Source organism: Dipodomys merriami, unplaced genomic scaffold, assembly GCF_024711535.1.
Source record: "Dipodomys merriami isolate MVZ:Mamm:240054 unplaced genomic scaffold, mDipMer1.0.p SCAF_16, whole genome shotgun sequence".
In the NCBI taxonomy this organism is placed as follows: Eukaryota; Metazoa; Chordata; class Mammalia; order Rodentia; family Heteromyidae; genus Dipodomys; species Dipodomys merriami.
Genome location: NW_027202937.1, coordinates 19,319,650 through 19,337,500, shown reverse-complemented (window position 1 = coordinate 19,337,500; position 17,851 = coordinate 19,319,650). Strand labels below are relative to the sequence as shown.

The following is a 17,851-nucleotide window of genomic DNA, read 5'->3' as shown; positions in this document are numbered from 1 at the left end:
CTTGCATGTATGAGGCCCTGGGTTTGATTCCTCAGCACCACATAAGCAAAAAGAAAAAAGCCAGAAGTGGCGCTGTGGCTTAAGTGATAGAGTGCTAGCCTTGAGTTGAAGAGCTGGGGAATAGTGCCCAGGCCCAGAGTTCAAGCCCCATGATTGACAAAGGAAGGAGGAGGAGGAGGAGGAGGAGGGGGAGGAGGAGGAGGGGGAGGGAGAAGAGGAGGGGGAGGGGAAGGAGGAGGAATGTTACTATGGCAAAATTGCTTTCCAAAATGACCATCCCAATTTATATTTCCACAAGCACTGTGTAAGAGTTCTCAGTTCATAATGCTTTCCAAAATTGGGTGACCACAATTGCCAAAATGAGAGGAGGGTATCTGGCTAAAGAAAGAATTCTTGCTGCTGCCCTCAAAAGGAAACTCAAATTATACCCACCTGTGATGGAAAAAAAATTCAGCTCACTATAACAAACCTAAAAGGAATCAAGTAATAGCTTTATTACAATTGTTTAGCCTCCCTCCAGGAGAACAGCAACTGTTCTAGTGCCTTTCACACCCCACATTCACAGAATCAAAGCATACCATATGTTAATCTATAAAGAATATAAAGAATATTGGCAGTATTAGTGAAGATACATCTTGTGTACCCCCTCTACCATGAAGGCCAGTCCAGCTTATGAAAGATTTGATCACTTTTAGACTGCTACACAAAATTTCAAATTTCAAGAATAATCTGCACAAGTTTATGTGTTCTCCCAAATTAAAAACATCTCTATAGGTTCTTTGACACAAACACTAATGGCATCCAATCCCATCCAATCACCATCTGTGCTCTTCTAAACACATCATGAAGCTGGGCACTGGTGGTAATCCTAGCTATTCAGAAGGCTGAGATTTGAGGGTCACAATTTAAAAGGTGTAGCGCAACAAAGTGTGAACAACACTGAACTTTGCCCACAGGTACACAATAGAAAAGCAGCCACATCTGTGCAACACGGGGTTCAACTTCAAAACACAACTTCATCTCTTGATGAACCCCTAAGCATGCTATTTTGACTGAAATAAATCAGGTGACATCAATTCCATTCTGCAAGGTCACTTGTGGCTTGCATGTTAGTAATGAGAACAGACATGGATCAAGATCCAATGTCTTGTGATTGACAAATTGGTGATGTAAAACATCTGGTCAACTTGAGGGAGGGTGGATTATATGTACCTCTCCATTTATGTGGCCTGGCATTATCAAAGAACATAAATGCATTCCAGTGAGCCCTTGTGCAGTGGCTGTGGTAGGGAAAATGATGTTGCTTCACAATGATCTGTAGAAAAAGTCACCATATCCTTGAAGAACAATCAGGAGACATAATCATGTGCGTTTCTCAGGTAGCAGCATCGTTTTCTTTTATTTGTTCCCCAACAACAATGTCCCCACTATTTTCAAACACTCTGCAGTTTCCTCAGAGGTTTCTTCATTCAAGGTTATCCAAACAAATGACACAGAATCGACACCGCTTAAGGACATGTCTCAAAACTGCTGTTGAAAGTGAAGTTGATAGGAACTGATTTCTATCCTCCTGCCCTGCTGGCAGACCCCGAGCCACCACACCATACAAACATAGGCCTGTTATTCCTAAATGCTCTTTTTTTTCCTTCTGGTAACTTTCCACAATTTTGGCTATACTAAAACCACTGCAAAAACTACATCTTTTTAATTTTTTAATAGAGTCTTATTAAGTAAGCAGGCTTGGCCTCAAACTCACAATCTGCCTGCTTCAGCCTCTTGAGTGCTGGGATTACAGGTGTAACCCAACATGCACAGCTGAATTTATGGTTTTAATAAAACTAAGGGAAAAGGAGGAGTCACAAGAGCAGCCAGAAAATGGGAACGATAGAGGTGCTCTTCTCCCATGGGAGCAGAATCAAGAAAGAGTCGTTAATCTCCAAATGGGACAGATGTGTATTAATTTCTTTGAGCTGCTATGACAAATTACAACAAGCTGAGTGGCTTCTCACAAAAATAGATAGATAGATAGATAGATAGATAGATAGATAGATAGATAGATAGATAGATAGAATTTTTTTCTGTTTTCTGTTGGTTAATTGGAGATAAGAGTCTCACGGACTTTCCTGACCAGGCTGACTTTGAACCGCGATCTTCAGATCTCAGCCTCCTGAGTAGCTGGGATACAGGCCTGAGCCACCAGTGCCCAGCACAAATATTTTCTTTTCTTTTTGTTAAATGTATTGTTATTGTAAACGTGATGGACAGAGGGGTTCCATTGACATATGTCAGGTAATGAGTACATTTCCTTTTGTACAGTGTCATCTTTCCTTCATTCTCTCCATTCCCTCCCTCCCATGAGTTGTATATTTAATTTATAACATAATTATTAATATGTTTTGGGGAAGTGGTCCTGGGATTTGAACTGAAATCTTATCTATGCTAGGCAGGTGCTCTCCCACTTCAGCCATGCCCTGGACACTTTTTGTTTTTGCTGTTTTTCATATAGGTTCTCATATTTATGTCCAGGGTGACCTGGACATTATGCTCTTATTCACACTTCCCACAGAGCTGAAACAGATTTTTATTTGTTGAGATGGGGGAATCTTATGAATTTTTTAACCCAGCCTGGCCTCAAACTCCAATCTTCCTGATCCCTATCTCCCAAGTAGCTATGACTATAGGCTTGAATCACCATACCTAGCCAACAAATGAATCTTCTCTCTCGCTGTTCTAGAGACTAGAGGTCTTGACTAGAACGCACAGCATCCCTGGCCTATGACGTTGTGCCTTGAACACTGAGGACTCAAAAATTGTTGTAGACAATCCTGCCTTAAAAAGACAATATGATAAAAATGAGAAGCAGAAGACAGTGTCCTTCGTGAGGAAGGTAAAAAAAAAATGTTTGTGCAGTAGTATCACAACCAATATAGCTATTGTCAAATCACGAGTCTCCTAGAAACACTAGTAAATGTGAGAGAAGTCAATTCATTCATTTGTCCAACACAGCCTAAGTTGCAAGAACTATTCTCAGTTCCAGAGATGGGGGGTGATTGAAACCAAAACCTGAAAGCTTACTGATTAAACATTATGGGGAGTTCTGACCTTTATTTAATGTGTAACACAACACTTTGGAAAGCTTTGGAAAGCTGTGACCCGTTCATTCAGTGCCTGTTCTCCAACCAGTCACCAGACGAGTTGTGATTCAAATGGGGGGAAAGGAGTAGACCTGGGGATGCCTGCAGATATGGGAATTTATTTCTAGGAAAGTGTGTGGTAATAAGGTCCATGTCACAGGAACAGCTCTGCTTTAGCCTATCTTCCTCAAGAGTCACAAAACACTAAACTCAGCTAACTATAGAACTGTCTTTGATCCGTCCATAGCCTCAACCAGCTGACCTATCAAGAGAGGTCTGGTCCTGCCAGGAAGAGATGGACAAAATGCTCATAAGTTATATGGTGGACATTACCCTAGTTGTTGCCAGAGATCATAGGGAGCTGAGAATAGAGATGGAACATCAGAAGACACTAAAAGGGTCATCGCAGTAACTATTTATCAGATAATGGAAGATTTTTTTGTCAGTCATGGGGCTTAAACTCAGAGGACTGTCCCTGAGCTCTTTTGCTCAAGGCTGGTGCTCCACCACTTCGAGCCACAGTGCCACTTCCAGTTTTCTAGTGGTTATTTGGAGATAAGAGTCTCATGGACTTTCCTGCCCAGGCTAGCTTTGAACCACAATCCTTAGATCTCAGCCTCCTGAGTAGAGCCACTGGCACCCAGCGATAATGAAACAATTTCTGCATCCTTAACTAGTAAGAGATGAACATTAAGCCTACACCACGCACCACTGAATAGACACGGCAAACTTTTTAGGTTAAAACAACTAAACAGTAAATATTTTAGGCTTTTCAGGCTAGATGGAACTACTTGACTCTGTCGCTGAAGTACAAAAGCAGCCACAAGCAATAACACATCAATAAGTGCCTGGTTGTGTTCCAATAAAACTTTTAAGAGGGGGCAGAAAGAATACAGGCCCTGGGCTGTGGCTTGTGACCCCTGCTTACAAAATGTAGCAGAGCTAATAGTCCTACAGAACAGCCACATTTTCAACTTCAATGTCATTAGCACAGTCCTTCCAAGTAGATTTAACGAGCCACGACGATCCTTAAATGCATCCTTGATGTTAACAGAGCCCTAGGGACTAAGCCAAAGTCAGCAATCCAATCACCACCGTCTCATTCCCCTCCCCCCCCACACACCTTCAAATTAAGGTACTCACCCAGAAAAATCGGTAGTGAGAATTCCATAGTGGAAGATGTATATTCGGCTGATGTGGCATATCGTAAGGTATCCCATTGCTACACAAAAGGAGTACCTGAAATCCAAAACACAGATGACTGGTTCACTTTCCTCAATCAACGTTACAGTCTTCCTCTCTCTTCCTCTCTGCACCTATTGGTCACAAAGTCCGATCTGACCAGATGTCTTTCTTGGCCTGCAATTCCTTTCTCCATCCTACAGCTCATCAGAGAACTGCCTATCAGGCCCTGTTCAGGCCAACATGTCATGTTCTCATGGTCATTTGGCTTGTTCTCACTCCAGCCATCCCACCCCATACCCTGCTCCCTGACCTCAGCATGATTCATGGCTGCATGCCTGTATTTTTCTAGTACTGCATGCTAACCTGTGAAATTACAATATTAAAATGTCTGTGTGGGTATCTGTTTCCTCAATACTACAACCTTGAATATCCCAGCCCTTGGTTTGACACGCTGGAAGGGGTCAGCAACTTTTAGTGGAAATGAACTAAAACAAATCACTGGAGTCATTTTCAGTGATCCAGGAGCCCAGCAGAGACAGAACTTCAGAAGGCATTACTTTTAACATGTAGCATAAAACATGGAAGAAGAATGCTAAGTTATATTGAAATTCATACATACACATTAAAACAACTCAAGAAGATTAGGTCAATACAAAGAATAGTAAAGAAAGAGTTAATAAAAATTCATTTAGCAGAAAAATCTAACCAGATAATGAATTATAAAACATTACATATATATATTATAAGGAATTACATAACCTTGAGGTCTCTGCCATTATTTATAAACAAAGATCACAGGATGAAGGACTAGAGTGTAGCTCAGTGGTAAAGCATTTGCCTATCATGTGCAAGGCCCTGGCTTCTATCTCCAGGATAGAAAGAAAGAGAAGGAAGAAAAAGAGAAAGAGAAAGAAAAAAGAAAGAGAAGGAAAGAAGGAAGAGAAAGAAAGAAAGAAAGAAAGAAGAAAGAAAGAAAGAAAGAAAGAAAGAAAGAAAGAAAGAAGAAAGAAGAAAGAAAGAAAGGAAGGAAGGAAGGAAGGAAGGAAGGAAGGAAGGAAGGAAGGAAGGAAGGAAGGAAGGAAAGAAGGAAGGAAGGGAGGGAGGGAAGGAGGGAGGAAGGGAGGGAGGGAGGGAGGGAGGGAGAAAGAAAAAAGAGGGAGAAAGAAAATAGAGGGAAAAAGGGAAGGAAAGGAGGAGGGGAGGGGAGTGAAGGAGGAGGGGAGGGAGAAGAGGGAAAGGGAAGTGGGAAGTGGGAGGGGTGGAAGAGAGAGAGAGGAATGGGAGGAGGGAAAAGGGGAGGAGGGAAAGGGAAAGAGAAAGGGAAAGGGAGATGTTATGGGGTTGAATAACCCTAATCTGAAAATCTAAAATTTGAAATTGATATGAAATCTAAAATACTCTGAAATTCAAATGTTTCTGAGAGTCATGTCAATCCCTGAAGGAGAAGTGCTGGCTTTGAAAAGCCATGACCCTCAGATCTCAGCCTCCCAAGTAGCTAGAATTATAGGTATGAGCCACCAGTGCCTGGCTAATGGAGCATTATTAAAAAAGAACTTGTGCAAGGACTTGTCACAAAAACAGGGACTCTAGGGCTGACAGGTGCATCACCACAAATCCTCACAAGGCTTCTGTCCTGGGAGATACAAACCACAGGTTCCAGTTGATTCCTCTGTCGTAGATAGATGTCTGAAGCTCCTGCCCAACAGAGGGGCTTGGGGTGGAAATAGAGGTTTCTAAAAGCACCCTAAAGAAACAGCCAGTCCTGAAATGGGATTGATCCATATGGCAGCAAACAGTATTCCTCCATCCCCTATATCTCCTCTCTCTCTCTCTCTCTCTCTCTCTCTCTCTCTCTCTCTCTCATCTCTCTCTCTCTCTCTCTCTCTCTCTCTCTCTCTCTCTCTCTCTCTCTCTCTCTCTCTCTCTCAGTGGAAAGGAGGGTAAATCACAATGAATCGTGCAATCCTGTCTTGAAAGAATCTGCGATAAAACCCTACTTTTACAGGTGGGTGACATGGTGTACAGAGAAGCTGCATTCTCCGCCCAGACTTCAGAAGTCTGGAGTGTTCTTTCCCTGAAATAGCTCAAGAAGAAATCACTTGGATTTTTTTTAATCTACCCTGGTCCATCCTCTGGAAACTGTGAACCACTCCCTGCCTCTGCAAAAAAACTGGCAAGCTCTCCAAGCAAACAGGAAAAGGAAAAATAGTCCCTTTACTCACTGAACACAACCTGCCACTACTAGAGCACTTCTGTGGGCAAAGAGTCTGTAAGCGGTTTGTGAACCTCTCAGTACTGCCCAGGCTCTAGCCACTGAACTGGAATGCTGGAAACCTGGCTGTACCCTGGAACAAGTATTCATGTGAGTGCTTGGCCTTCTGAAAAAGGGTCTTCTCTTTGTCCACATCCCATACATTTGGGGAGAGCAGATGAGGTGCAATGAGTAAGAAGTTAGCAATGGACTACAGAGAGGCCACAATCTTATCAATCATTTAATTGCCTTCAAATTGGTATTTAGGCCTGGAGCTGGTAGCTCTCATCTGTAATCCTAGCTACTCAGGAGGCTGAGATCTGAGTGTCACAGTTCAAAGACAGCGCAGGAAGGAAAATTCATCAGACTTATTGCCAATTAATCACCAAAAAGCTGGAAATAGAGCTCTGGCCCAGTGGTGGAGTACTAATCTTGAGCAAAAAAACTAAGGAACAATACCCAGGCCCTGAGTTCAAGATACAGTAGTGGAACAACAACAAAAAAAAGGAAACGATGTGGAAAAGCCAAGAAATCTCATATGGTCTCACCACCACATTTAGAGGAAAAAAAAAAAAAAAGTAAAGCTGTATAAGCACCAGGCCTTATGAAGTATTTCTAAAATTCATTCTTTCTAGATTAGGAAAAAATTGACTTATTATTTATCTCATGGAAAAAACAATACTATTCTTTCAAGGAAGGCACTGAGAAGAGAGATAATTGGAATTGAGATTTTTCAGAGCTCATTTAAACACTAAAAGACTATAAAGATTAAAGGCACACAAAAACATTTTTCTCTGAAACCCAGAAATTTATTGCCACTATAAAATTATATACTGAAAAGTAAATTTTAATGTTGTTGAGAAGGATATATATTGTACTCATAGTATTATTAGTCCAAGAGCTATTGGGGCTATAAAAAGTACCTGCTACAGAAAAGCCATCGGGAAAAGAAAGAAAAAGATATAAAAGTAACTTCAGCAGATACCAATGGCCTATAACCATAGCTCTTCAGGAGGCTGCCACCTGGAGGACAGAGATTTGAAGATAGCATTGGAAGAAAAAGACTTCATCTCTAAATTAACAGGCAAAAGGCAAGAGTGAAGGCATGGCTCAAGTGGAGGAACACTAGACATGATCCGAAAAAGCTGAGTAAGAGCTCAAGGACCCATGTTCTGGTCCTACTAGTGGGGGGGGGGGGGGGAAGAAAAGAAAAAGAAAAAAAATGTCTTTTAGAAGCAACTCATTCATTGATTCCATAAATATTTACTGAGTCTTACATGAGCCAGCTATCATTCTAAGTTTTTGTCTGAATGTGAAGAAAGCAAGAAAGCAAGAAAGCAAGAAAGCAAGAAAGCAAGAAAGAAAGAAAGAAAGAAAGGAAGGAAGGAAGGAAGGAAGGAAGGAAGGAAGGAAGGAAGGAAGGAAGGAAGGAAGTCATTGCTTTTTTTTTTTTTTTTTTTACAGAATTTCTATCCAGAGACATCAAAAAGTAGTCAATACTGAGTTTTCAGGAAGCTCATAGGAAGCAGTGACAGTATGAAACCAATACCTGGCCACCTGAGCAGGCAACCTCAGGCAGAGTTACATTACCTCTGTATTTGTGATCAAAACATCATAGTAAATCTCTTTGTTGTATATATTCAAAGTATATAATTTAATATATCACCAAGTTCAAGATTGTGAACATGAGTCATCAATCCCCAGAAGTGTTTTCAGTCCCTGCACCATTTCACCCCCCCCCAAAGCCTCTAATCATCTGTCACCATAAATCAGCCTGAATTCTCTAGAACAGACTCTATGGCTTCCTCCAGCTGGTACATTTTTTTATTTTGAGATGTGCCATGTCATTCTACATATACAGCATTCATTCCTTTCTCTTGCTCAGTAGTATTCCTTTACGGTAGACATCTGAGTTGTCTTTAATTTGGGGCTACCACAAATACAGCTGGGCTGATAAACTGATTCTCTTTCACTTGAGATTGGCTTTGCAGCCCACCCTTTCCATGAAGCCTTCTAGAAGCCTCTTATCCCTCCTTCTGATATCCTACAGAAGCTTCTCACTGTGGAAAATGAGGAGAGTATACATTGCCCCTGGAAATACTTTTTCAAAGATCATGCAACAAGGCGTGGCACAGTGGCTCATGCCAAAAGCTCAGCTATATAGGAAAATTGTGGTTCAAGGCTAGTTAGGACAACAGTTAGCAAGAACTCAACTCAACAAATAAAGCAAAAATGATGGCAAGTACCTATATAATCTGTTATGTGGAGGTACAGATAAGAAGGTAGCAATCCAGAGCTAATCCAGTACAAAAACAAAAGACATTATCTAAAAAAATAATTAAAATAGGAAAGAGCTGGGGGCATGGTTTAAGTGGTACAGCTCCTGCCTAGCAGACAAAAGACCCTGATTTTCAAATCCCAGTGCCATTAAAAAAACAATAAAAATAACTACACATTATTGATTTCCAGAGTCTTACCTGTGAACATTAGATGCACTTGCAGTCACCATGACTCCATAACACAGTAACACCAGCACAAAAAGATGTACAGAGTACCTTTAAGACATAAGGAAGGGAAAGATGGGCCCAGATCATATTTCATATTCACATCCCTGTTAACTACTCCACCTCCCCTCCCTCTCCAAAGCAAGTGACCTGTGAACTCTTGTTCACATCAGAGAAAGTACATCAAGCAATCCAGTGTTGTATGTAATCAAGATTCTGTATCCTGGAGGGACACTAGGACCCCAGGACCTACCAGCCAATGCCAATCCCAGTTATTAATGAATGGCTGTACTTTTTATCTATAGATAACAGAGTTCTTGCTCTAAAACAGTATAAATATTAGCCTTCCATAGATACCAGGATTTTCTCTTACATGACAGCTGATTCAAACTATAAATCCTTTTTTTTTTTTGTCAGTCATGGGCCTAAGCACTGCCCTTCAAAACTTCAGCTCAAGGCTAGTGCTCTACCACTTGAGCCACAGCACACTTCTGGTTTTCTGAGTGGTTTATTGGGGATAAGAGTCTCAAGGACTTTCCTGCCCAGTCTGGCTTTGAATCGAGATCCTCAGATCTCAACCTCCTGAGTAGCTAGGATTACAGGTGTGAGCCTAGTGCCCAGCTTGCAAATCTCTTCTTAAAGGTTCGTTCAGTCCTCCAGATCTCAGTCTCTCATAAGTTACTAGGATTGCAAGCGAGAGCTACCAACACTGCTCTCAGAAGTCTACCTTTTTAAGAAAAACCCACACCACAGTGACTTTCATTGGTAGTTCATTGGTTCCAGCTTCTTATGCATAATAGAGTTCCTGCAGCAGCCTTATGATTTTACAGTGAAGTGTCTATCATGATATTTAACAATACCATATACATATATCACTGTATTTATTGAATAATTTTTTTGCAGTGCTGGGGATGGAATCCACGGCCTTGTACAGGCAAGGCAAGTAGTCTTCTACTACTGAGCTACATTAACAGCCTTGATTTTTTTTTTTGGTCAGTGACTTTCTAGGTAGCTTAGGCTGGTCTCAAACTTTCAATCATCCTGTTACCACCTCCCCAGTGATGGGATTACAGACGTGCGCTACACATCTGACCATCTATTTCTTACTTTAGTGTAACAAACAATATCACCACAAGCCAGGTGTGCTGACTCACACCTGGAATCTCAGCTACTATGGGAGGCTGAGATTAGGGGGATTATAGTTCCAAGCCAGCCTGAGCAAAATATTAACAAGACCTTATCTCAGCAGCAAAATCAAGACGTAGTGACATATGCGTGTCATCCTGGATATAACAGGATATGTGAACAGGAGGATCACTGTCCAATTCAACCTGGGCAAAAAGAGAAACCCCAGCCCCAAAATAATCAGATGAGCTAAAGGCTTGGCTCAAAGACTATGAAACCCTGAGTTCAAGCCCCAGTACCACACACAGGAAAAATAAATAAATAATATATATGTATGTATCATACAAGTGATGTACATTGAGAATTTATGAATCACATACTTACCAGCCAAAGCAGAAAATGACAAAGTAAATTCCTAAAATGGTGGCAAATGCATGTCGGACCTGAGGACTGGTTTTACCAGGATGTAAGTAGATGCGAAACCAAAAGGCTGTAGCCAAGGCAAAGAGCTGGCAGGCCACGAAGTTAACCTACCAGCGGGGAGAGGGAAAAAGAGACAAGAGAAGTCTTTACTCTTTTGTCCAGGTGTAAATTTATTTTTTAAATTAGAAACCTTTTTTTTTTTTTTCAGATTTCTACATCAAGATGCATGGTCAAGTTTGCCTTTGATTTTGGCCTCAGAAGAGCATTTGGAAGAGGTATAAAATGAAATCCCAAAAGTAAAATAAAGCAACTTTAACTTCACATGGTCAGAGAAATGATACATGCAACATTTTTCTGTAGCCCCTTAAACTGCTTTTCTCACTGCACACATTGGAAACTTTGAATGTAGAAACTAAGCTGGCCATGAGATTCCTTGTCTCCAGCACTACCCTAAGGAAAAGAATGTATTTTACTGAGGATGCAAAGCTGGGCAGGAGACCCCCTCCTTTTTACCTTAAAAGCAAAGGTTTCTCCAATGAAACCATGGAGTGTTTCCTGACTCATTTTAAATTACCAACAAATAAGCAAAGATATTCTTCAAATTCAAGGTGTTTTACTAAGGATTTCTAAGAAGAGATCTAGTCCTCCATTAAAACTTCCAGTAACAGCCAGGCACTGATGGCTCATGCCTATAATCCTAACTACTCAAGAGGTTGAGATCTAAGGATCAAAGTTAGAAGCCAGCCAGGGCAGAAAAGTCTCCATGGGACTCCTATCTCCAATTCACCTATCAAAAGCCAACTGAAAGCAGAGCTGTGGCTCAAAGTGGTAAAACATAAATCTTGAGCAAAAAGAGCTTAGAGACAGTGCCCAGGCCCTGATTTCAAGCCCCCAAACTGATCATAATCAAACATCCAAGAACAAGTCTGGCCATCTATGCAAGGCAAACACCAAATTTTCTTAGGAAAAAAAAATCTCAGGAATCCATCTTTCAGGCATATTTTATGTATTTATGGATGGATTATGGCAAAACTAAGAGGTAGAGTGTTTGCGGGAGGGGGGACAGAGAGAGAGAGAGGATTTAACTAAAAGAAAAAAAGCAAGTAAACCAATTTATCTTTCACTTTAAATTTACACAAATCAAATTCAAAACTCATTTGAAGTTGGCTTAACCATTCACAAAAGTGACTTTTGCTCATCAAAGTATTATGAATGAAAATGCCAGTATTATTTCACTTTTAGAAAGCACTTAATAAACACACAAACAAAAAAGACTGAAGAGATGAATGAACTCTCAACTTTCATATCAGTGGTTTTCTTGCCACAATAGAACTCACTGTGATCAATAAAAAGCAAAGATACTGGGAATTTTGATTCCAGTGATGATAGAAATAAAAAGTAAACACAAAACACAAAAAAACCAAAACTAAGTCTAGTGAACAACTCTCAGGCAAAAGATTTAAAGCCCAAAGTGTGGAGGAAAAGGAGGCAGCACTGATTTTGGCAACATTAGGCTGTCATCCACAGAGAACAGGCACTTATCAGATTGTTAAAGTGTTCTGTGATCTGGTAACCTTTAGAAGTCATGAGGATGTTTTATTTTTAATTTTTTGGTGGTACTGATGTCTACTCAGGGTCTACACATGGTAAGCAAGTGCTCCACACATGAGCCGTGCCTCTAAGTCCTTTTTTGAACTTGGTTTTGTTATTGTTGTTGTTGTTGTTGTTGCTATTTTTTGTCAGTCATAGGACTTGAACTCTGGGCCTGAGCACTGTCCCTCAGCTCTTCAGCTCAAGGCTAGCACTCTACCACTTGAGCTACAAGCACCACTTCCAGTTTTCTGGTGGTTTATTGGAGATAAAAGATTCACAGCCTTTCCTGCCCAGGCTGGCTTTGAAGCGCGATCCTCTTGGCTTCAGACGTGAGCCACCAGCATCTGGCTTGAACTTGTTACTTTTGAGATAAGGTCTCTCTTTCTGTCCAAGCATATGTCTGGACTGTGATCCTCCTATTTTAGACTTCTCATCATAGCTGGAAAGACATGTGTGTACCATCACACCCAACTTTTTGCTGTTGGGATAGAATCTTGTAAACTTTTCTGCCCAAGCTGACCTGGAACCTTTGATGCTCCTGATCTCAGCCTCTCACATAGTTAGGACCCCTCATAGCTCAAAGAAAATATTACTCATATGGCTGAAGGTATGGCTTTAGTGGTAGAATACTGGCCTAGAAAATACCACTCTGAATGAATTTTTATTTCATTTTTGAAAATTAGTACTGAATTTCCTATTTGAGATTAGATCTCCTTAGTCTTCTCAAAAAACTGTTTCCAAATACAGCAATGGTACTCACTAGACACTATGTTGAAAATGAATTATACAACTTGTAGGCCCTGAGTTCAAGTCCCAATTCAGCCCCACACACAAAGTATAATATACAAAATTGTGTGCATCTTTACATACAGAAAAAGACCAGCAATGACTTACAGAAACAAGCAAAGATATCATGTAAAATTGAATATGGCTATTCTAGTAGGATGACAAGATCTAGGCAAATTTTTTATAAAATTTTGTTTACAATTGAGAATGATGAGATCCATGTGGAATTTCCCCTACACTCACAACACACACTGACAACAGACACACATGCACACATCCATCCTTAATGCACTCACTCCATCCTCAGAGCTGTAGTCATTAACTACAAATAGGAGGAAGTTAGGCAAGAATCTTAGAAATCACCTGTAAAAATTTCATCTTAAAGCAAAACAATTTCTCATAGGCAGCAAAGTATCAAGAGTCACAATGTGGGTAGGCAAAGAGACAGAGATTCATGCCCTACACAGTTTAGAATGTGCTTTGTAACCCTGCACACTTCAATGGAAAGTGCAGGGTTTTACTTTTCTACCTCTCTATAGTCTCCAAATCGGAGAAGCAAGCTGCCTTTCCATTGGTGAGTTCCAACAATGGGCTCTCAACCTTTCAAATACTGTGCAGACCCTTCTGCATAAAGAAACAGTCAAGCGCAGGCATTTTGTTGGGCAGATCCTAAAAACAAACGAGACTGGTGTAACTCAGACTCAGCAAGAGCTCAAGTTGCACAGCTCTTGCAAGATTTCAAAGTCACTGCAAGAAAATCAAACACAAGCCCAAGCATCTGACTTTGTATTTCACCAGCCCCAATTAAACAGTGCTGCCCTTTTCTAACACGGAGTCTTAAATCTCTCTTCTCTCTTCTCTCTCTTCTCAGGAAGTGTACATTTGGGGATTTCTGTTTCCCTGGTTTCATGCTTCCAACAGAGGGGGAAAAAAAAAACAAACTTTGTCAGGAGCTAAAAATAGTGCCTTCCTCTTAATGAAGAGATGCAAATATGTTATTTTTTTTTCAAGCATGCTATTTTTAACAACTAGAAAAGATTAACAAACCAGAATTATTTTCCCTCCTACCAGAATTTACCAATAGCTCACCACTGGAAGTTCCGGCAACTGTCCAGGCCTGGAATGTTTTGCTCAGCACTCTGCCTTATATGTGCCAAGACAAAAACCAATCTAATTAAACAATCCCTTATTTCAAGCAAGCCATTCTGCCACCACAAACAGTCCTCTTTTTGCATTTCCCCTACGAATAAGAGAACCAAACTAGCTATTCCCTTCTGTGAAACAGAACAAAAAGTATTTGTACCATTCTCTTCAGTTACATTGCACCGTCAAAGAGATCCTTATTGTCCGCTCTTTCCTAACTCCTTGGAATGTCAGCAAGACAATACCTCTAAAATCAGAACTGAGCTCCTTTTCCCAAGCTTGTAGATAGCAAATATTATTTAAGACAAATAGTCAATATGTGTAATTTATACCCAATCAAACCTTATATTGGTATTTCATGCCATCCTAACTATAAATATATTTCATTGAATATGTACCATATGTCAAGGTTGGGGGGGGAAACAACAACAACCAAACCCTTCATCTAAGTTGTTGAACAAAATTAGGAAGTATCTTGCTCCTACCTTGTACAGAAGGAAATGAAGAATATACACAGTGGCTAGAGTTTGAAATCAAACTCATCACTATCTCTATTCCCACTCCATCATGCCTAGCATTCTCTCCATAAACATATCACTCCTGGAGAATTTGGTCACTATCATTATTAATTCTCTAGGACTGTTATCACAAAGTAGCTCTCAACCAACAGAAATGGATTGTCTCACTGTTCTGGAAGCTGGAAGTCTCAAACCAAAGTGTTGGCAGGGATGGGGTCTCTCGGGACTGCTCTGCTTTCCCCTGTGTGGTACCTCCAGGACTGTCTGGTTGCTTCTTCTTACAAGGACACCAGTCATACTGGATTATGGCTCAACCTAATGAGCTAATCACCTCTTTAAAGACCCTATCTCCATATGCAGCCACATTCTGAGACACTGGCAGATAGGACTTCAACGTGTAAATTCAGCCCATAACACAGACCAGTAAAAATTCTTTCCCCAACTCACAGGAGATAAAACAGACTCCAATGTCTTTGCTCCTACACGTGGGAAATAAGCAGCACCTAAACTAAAGGCTGCTGGGATGCTCTAGGCCTTAGAAGAACCTGGCATTAACTGCCTGGGAGTGTTGAGGCTAAAACCCAGTTTCTAAGGGGGCCTCCCTCTTACTCTTCCTACCACTAAGAAAACCTGGCAGCCTGATAAAAGTACACATCCTTTAGCCTTTAGCTTTGTTCCAGGCAGTTCAGTGACAATAAGCATTTACTGAGCATATGTTATATAACAGGGCATTAATAAATGTCAACTGTTTTTGCAAGTGACTCCTGTCTAATACCTCATTTAATCTCATTTGATCTTCGCAACAACCCTCCACATACTACTAAGGAAAGTATGACACCAGGTCAGAAAAACCTTCAGCCTTAGGGCAGCACCTTGAATCAAACCAACACTATTGGTCTACAGGCGACCCACTGCCTCTGGAGATCTTCGTGTAGCCAGTATTCAAAGCCACCTCACTGAGGCTCAGAGTCCTTTCCAATGACTGTTCTTTGAGATTAAACTCTCTGATTCTCTGGAGCTTGTATACTCACATACCAAGCCTCCTTCACCAGCTCAGAGTAAAAGAATCCAGTCCCTGTGGTGTGAGATCATCCCTCTTTAATTCTTGGAGAAACAATCCTCACATACTTGGTTAGAGTTTAAACTGTACAGGATGATTTCTGGCTTGTGCTAGTCTGAAAATAATGTGCTCCCTGGGTTGGTTACAGTTTAGAATGAAAGCCCTTTAAAAATGGACCACAATGGATAGGGGGTGCTGGGGGTAGAAGGAAAATGGTTATGTTGTCTTTTTAGGAATAGTAAGGAAAAAGTCTGAAAATATATAAATAAAAGTCTCCCATTATTATCAATTCTGTTATTAGCCACTATAAAAATGTTAATGATGATAGCCAAGCATTTAAGAACTGGTCAATGTCCTTTAGCCTGTATATGTGTTCTCATCTTCACAGTTCAAAGCTCCTTTGGTGATAAGGAATTTAAGTCACAGAGAAATTAAGGGATATGTAGACCTACTCAGTGACCACACTGGGTTGAAACCTAGAGCATCTAGTTCCTCAGCCACCTGCTCAGCCACCACAAAAAGGTTCCTCTCACTCCATACACCCCTCCCCTCCAACTAATTCCAACATCTCACTTTCCAGATGAAGAAAAAACTGAAGTCTTAAGACAGGTAGTGGCATGGTCTGGGCCATATTGCCCCTGACTGTCAAAGTTGGACTAGAACCCCAGTGTCCTATATGTGAGCAAACATTCCTTCACTGTGAAAAACACCTAGGGTGAACATGAACAACTCAAGGGCACAGATGCTTTAGTTTGTCTCAGTTTCAGGATTTCAGTCCACAGTTACACAGCCCCTGTAGCATCACAGAACCTCATGACAGGAAACAGCCATGAAGATTTGTGTCCCTCATGGTGGTTAGGAAGCAATGAGGGGAGAAGGGTGAACAGGTAGACTCCCAATATCCACTTCAAAGGTACTCTACCAACGACCTGACTTGCTCCAACTAGACTTCAAACTCCTCAAGGTCCCATGGGCTGAAGAGCAAGCCATTAACACATGGTTCTTCGGGAGACATTTCAAGAAGACTCAGGACCAGTATGTTGTCTATGGCTCTGCACAAGCTTCAGATGTGGAGTGGATGTAAAACAGGGTACCGGAAATGGAAGTACTCATCTAGGAGTAAGGGAGCAAAGAGGTGGACAATGCTGTAGGAGACAGCACTGAGTAAAGATAGGGAAGGTTTCAGGATCATAGAATGTTTAACTAGAATTTGAGCATCTCAAGCTGTATTCTCACAGATCACCATCACTACCAATAGGGGAAAATAGTTGGTTCTTTTTTTGTTTGTTTGTTTGTTTGTTTTTGGTCATGGGGCTTAAACTCTGGACTTGGACGCTGTCCCTCAGCTCTTCAGCACAAGGCGAGCGCTCTACCACTTGAGCCACAGCGCCACTTCTGGCTTTCTGGTGGTTTTTTGGAGCTAAGAGTCTCACAGCCGTTCCTGCCTGGGCTGGCTTTGAACCACAATCCTCAGATCTCAGCCTCCTGAGTATCTAGGATTACAGGCGTGAGCCACCAGCGCCCGGCTTGGTTATTTCATATTAATAAGTAAGCACTAGGTACAAATATCATCTATTTCCCCAGTGTAGAAAAGGAAGAAGTTAAATACGATTATTTAAAGATAAGGAAAAACTGACTCCCAAGTGGTTTCTTTTCCCATCAACCTGTGTTGTCTCCTAAGTAAATCTCACCTTGAACAGTCTCTTTCCTGGTAGACTTAAGTAAAAGCTTTAAAGCTCCAAAGAGGAAAAAGAGGAGAGAAGGAGGAGAATGCAGTCAAAAAATCAAGGTATAACCTATAAAACTAAGAAGAGTGAGGAAAGGGGTGGGTAGACCAAGCTGAGTTGCATTGAACTGCTCTGTTAAACAGCAACTGCTTCATACAACTACTTAAAGGTAATTTTTTTTAACTCTGAGGAGTTTTCTCCAGAGCCCCAAACGCCTTCCACCACCAATCACATTGCTTTCTATTTACGATGTTACTAAGAATGAAATCTTTAGGGACAGTGGAAAATGCAGAAACATTTCTTATGCAACACCCCTGGGTGTGACCAATTATCTTAGACTGTGTTGTGAAATGCACAAAAGTCTCCAAACAAAATTAATTTTAATTTAGTCTAATTTGAAAC

At 41.0% G+C, this 17,851-nt stretch overlaps 1 protein-coding gene and 1 long non-coding RNA gene across 5 annotated transcripts in view; one reads left to right on the top strand and one right to left on the bottom strand.

Moving 5' to 3' along the window:
* Positions 1 to 10,915, top strand: part of LOC138828408 (uncharacterized) — a 33,783-nt gene extending 22,868 nt beyond the window's left edge. The window contains exons 4-5 of the long non-coding RNA XR_011372242.1: positions 2,735 to 2,887; positions 10,831 to 10,915. This is a non-coding gene — a long non-coding RNA (uncharacterized lncRNA). The remainder of the gene's footprint in view (positions 1 to 2,734; positions 2,888 to 10,830) is intronic.
* The window catches only part of Mboat1 (membrane bound O-acyltransferase domain containing 1), a 94,510-nt gene that overhangs the window by 30,517 nt on the left and 46,142 nt on the right, over positions 1 to 17,851 (bottom strand). For all 4 annotated transcript variants that reach the window (XM_070024480.1, XM_070024477.1, XM_070024479.1 and 1 more), the window contains exons 2-4: positions 10,584 to 10,729; positions 9,048 to 9,125; positions 4,278 to 4,373 (exon numbers count right to left, since the gene is read on the bottom strand). In XM_070024480.1, coding sequence (XP_069880581.1) covers positions 4,278 to 4,373; positions 9,048 to 9,079 — 128 coding nt within the window. In that variant the 5' untranslated portion in view covers positions 9,080 to 9,125; positions 10,584 to 10,729. The remainder of the gene's footprint in view (positions 1 to 4,277; positions 4,374 to 9,047; positions 9,126 to 10,583; positions 10,730 to 17,851) is intronic.